The 4,503-nt window shown below is 35.2% G+C and overlaps 1 protein-coding gene across 1 annotated transcript in view; it reads right to left on the reverse strand.

Annotated features, from left to right (window-relative positions):
* Positions 1-440: 440 nt before the first annotated feature.
* LOC137639702 (uncharacterized protein DDB_G0283697-like) overlaps positions 441-4,503 on the reverse strand; it is a 13,485-nt gene continuing 9,422 nt past the window's right edge. The window contains exon 3 of the mRNA XM_068371952.1: positions 441-629. Within this exon, the coding sequence (XP_068228053.1) occupies positions 441-629 (189 nt within the window). The remainder of the gene's footprint in view (positions 630-4,503) is intronic.

The raw sequence follows: 4,503 nt of genomic DNA on the forward strand, positions 1-4,503 counted from the left end.
CCAAGGAATTCTCTTTTCGTTCAAGTTATTTTATTTCTGTCAAGTGAGTCACGGTTTGCATAGGAGAGAGAGAGAGAGGAGAGAGAGAGAGAGAGAGAGAGAGAGAGAGAGAGAGAGAGAGAGAGAGAGATAAGCGTGCAATGGGTTGCGTGTCTGACGCTACCGCATCACCCGTGACCCCGAGGTCGTTTTAGCTTCAACCCCCTCCCCCCTCCCCTTGGCCATCCCCCACCCTTCCTCCATGTCCCCTACTACATCTTCATGCTGCTCCTCACCCTTTTTCGTTCCTCCCTATTGCACCCTTGCACCATTTCTAAACCTCCCCCCCTACCACCACGTAACACCGTCCTTGTTCTTCTTTCTGTCTAGTAACATTTTACTGGCCTTCTCCATGTTCTTAATTTTTTTCCTCCTCCTCTTCCTCCTCCACCTCCCCACTTTTATTCCTCCTCTTCCTCCTCCACCTCCCCACTTTTATTCCTCCTCTTCCTCCTCACTTTTTCCTCCTCTTCCTCCTCACTTTTTCCTCCTCCTCCTCCATCCTCCTCACTTTTTCCTCCTCCTCCTCCATCCTCCTCACTTTTTCCTCCTCCTCCACACCTTTTTTCTTCCTTCTGCTCCTCTTCCTCCTACACCTCACTTTTTACTCCTCCTCCACCATCCTCACTTTTTCCACCTCCTCCTCCCCCACCACCACCACCACCACCACCACCACCATCCTCCTCATTTTTTCCTCTTCCTGCTCCTCTTCCTCCTCGACCTCCTCATTTTTCCTCCTCCTCCATCATCCTCTCTTTTTCCTCCTCTTCCTCCTCCTCCTCCTCTTCGTCTCCGTTTTGCAGTCCACGCTTTATTTATCTAGGCGAGAACTAGATTTACTTGTTAAGGATTTTAAGGGGAAGAAGAGAAAGGTTGCTGGAGGTGAAAGGGGGAATGATTTCAGAAAGGGTGTTTAAAGGATGGGGTCACCCAGTCCCCGAAGTTTAGTTAGGTTGGCGGTTTTGGCTCGATAAGCCCTGCAGGACTACGAACACTCCTTTGGGTTCCATTGACCCAAACTCTTCATTGCTGTTTTAGGGTTGAAATTCTCACTGTCATGTTGTTATTTTCCTGTCTGTTTTATCTTTCTTTTTTTTACCGTACTGTGTTGTTGAGTGTAATATCTCTCTCTCTCTCTCTCTCTCTCTCTCTCTCTCTCTCTCTCTCTCTCTCTCTCTCTCTCTCTCTCTCTCCTTGGAAGCTTGGGGGTTTGCCTAACGGCAGCAGAGTTATCAACTAGATAAAAATCCAGGGGGACGAAGCTTGCTTTTAGGCAACTCTCGGATGCATACCAACGCACCAGCAAGCACCAGGTAGCTCCGCCCACCTTTGTCCTCGAAATAATAAAAAAAAAGATGAACCTAACTATGGGTTTTTCAAGAACCTTCCAAAACACGGGGAAAATGTAAGAAATGCGTATTTTCTCACAAACATTACATAATATTTCATAAAAATATAAAAAGATATACCTAAGCCCTTGTTCATATCTCGAATGGATCATATAGCACTCTTAAGACTTCATAACAAAAATACGTGAAATAAAAAGGAACTCATCTTAAGAGCTGGCTATTCACCTCAAATACACAAATGAAATATATATAAAAAAAATATTAATAAATTATTTACTCTTTACTAGACAAGCTTCCTAAGAATATAATATATATATATATATATATATATATATATTTATATATATATATATATATATATATGTGTGTGTGTGTGTGTGTGTGTGTATGCGTGTGTATGTTTGTGTGTTTATCTCACTGATATAACTAATTAGATGTGTAATCTTTGAAGATTATTAGAAAATACACTCGCTTCGTTCTCTACTTTTTCCCCTCAATCTCAAAGCTTTCGAATTCTTCCCTGAATTCCGTTTTCCTTTATTATACCTTTAGCCTTGGATTTGTCATTTTTATTTATAGAACACCCGTTTTTTAGTTTTCCCCTTTTCCTAGTTTCGTGTAGACTTAGGCTAGGTATATTAAGTTTCCTTTCCTATAACCATCCATAAAAACCTAATGAGCTTTATGTAAGGAACTGTTTCACATTCTAATTGTAAATTTCTTGAAACATCGTATAATAGAAAAACATCTAATATGAGATTCGCATAGAAGTGCACGGGCGTGTTGTAAAGATCGGTATTGGAATTTGAATATTTTAATGAAAAAAAGTGAAATTATTCGATATTTTACGAAGTTATGATTTGAAAATATTCTTTAGAGATTTAGACTCCATTAGAACTAATGGTGTGAAGTGTTATTTTTTAGTATTCTTAGTTGTATTTAAAATAGCCTTCAATGAATTGTAATAACAAAGGCCAAATGACTTATTTGTCCTTCTTGAAATTACAAAAGTAAAAAGGTTATTATTTTTGTCTCGCGTTATTTAACTTCTTTATTAAACAATCTTTTTAAGGATCTGGATAACGAAATGCAAACTTGATTCCTTGTTGCCTAATGATCTCCGTCTTCTTTAGTCGTTCCATTCTTTGCTGGATACTTTCGTCAGAAAATTTGAATTATTCCCAAAATGTGTCCATCTCTTTTCTTGAGAGATCGTATTAAAACTGCCTGGCCAAAGCAAGTGCTTTTACTCTGCGAAGGAATGCATTTCCTGAATTGCTTTATTTGACTGCTGAAGTAGTCTTCGGAATTTTCTTGCTTCCACTTTTCCTCAAATCTGGAATTTTCTTTCCAAATTCGAGTCTTGTCTGTTTTTTTTTCGTTTTAGATGAAACTTATCACTTACAATAATCTCTGTAGAGAAAAGCTAAGCAAATGCCATTGAGTTATTGATCCTGTCAGCTTTGGTTTAAGAATCGACATTTACGTGATACAATGGTGATATTAAGGTCTATAGATGGGTGATATTTGCATATCAGTTTTCTTGTTGCTGTGCTGTGATGGTTAAGTGTAAATGTATAATTTTTTATCACTGGGAATTTTTTGGAATTTTAATATTATGAATATATTAAACTAGTGTTCCGATGCATATACAGTATTCCCAATTATATCATTTCATTAATATAAGTATGCAAATGTTCATTAATAAATTAATTCGTTTATTCATGAAGTAATTGGTTCAACTTATAAATTTCCATTCTACTGCAGCAAAAAAAAAAAAATAAATAAAAGAAGAAAAAAAAAAAAAAGACAAGAGCTCTTAAATATTTTCCCGAAAAAACCATGAGTATTAAGGCCCGTTAAAATCTCATAATCTCCCCCAAATAATTTTCTTTACAACGGAGGCTTTGAGAAAGTCCGTGAGCGTCTTAACTGAATTTCGAGGATTTTTTTCCTCTTGTTTGAGGCAAGTGTTTCCAAGTTTCCCAAGTGCAACCCATAATAATTGTTGCGTGTAGAGTATTTCGGGAGGTATTTTAACTTTTACTAATTTCTTGTAGTATTTAAGGAATTTTTCATTGTAAATGGTTGCTATTATCTAGTGAAGAAGATTTAGGTTATTCTAATGTAAATACATTCATATATGTATGTATATATACATATTATATATATTATATTATATTATATATATATATATATATATATATATATATATATATATATATATATATATCCCCCCTATATAATAAAGAGCAAGTTTTAGGTTTTTTATATATATATATATACATATATATATACATACATATATATATATATATATATATATATATATATATATATACACACACTGTATATGTATTTTATATATACTGACAAGCTGAGCGTAATTGCCAAACGTATGGCTACTATATAATAAAGAGCAAGTTTTAGGTTTTATATATATATATATATATATATATATATATATATACACACTGTATATGTATTTATATATACTGACACGCTGAGCGTAATTGCCTAAGGTATGACTACTCGGTCTCTCACCGTCCATCGGGTAAGGGGAGAGGGTGGAAAGGGTTGAATCTGTGTATTCTTGTTAGTATCTGAAAGAATATTTAGCCGTCATTTTTGACAAGTCGCATGCACTGAAATATATATATATATATATATATATATATATATATATATATATATATATATATATATATATATATATATATATATATATATATATACACATACATGCATATGTATATATATATATACATACATACACGCATACATACATATAAAAGTTTACAAAATGAAAGAGAGTCTACCATCCACCTTTATAAAATGCAAAGGTCCAAAGTTAAGGTGTGCAGCTCTGGGCAAATCTGATGGTCCCGGGTATCAATGACCTACTACTCTCTAGATCACATAACTATAAAATAGAGTACAAGCGTCAGCATGAGTCAAGGAAAGGGTTCGGTGATCTTAACTTCATCTACAAAGACTCACTAGGAATTATAAGATTACGTATGTGGGCGTCAGCATCGTCAAAGACGAGAAAGGTTGGGTGAAAGAGTTTGTGGATCGCCAAGATCAGTTGTACTATTCATAGCCAACCATACTA

Source organism: Palaemon carinicauda, chromosome 1 (genome assembly GCF_036898095.1).
Source record: "Palaemon carinicauda isolate YSFRI2023 chromosome 1, ASM3689809v2, whole genome shotgun sequence".
Classification (NCBI taxonomy): Eukaryota; Metazoa; Arthropoda; class Malacostraca; order Decapoda; family Palaemonidae; genus Palaemon; species Palaemon carinicauda.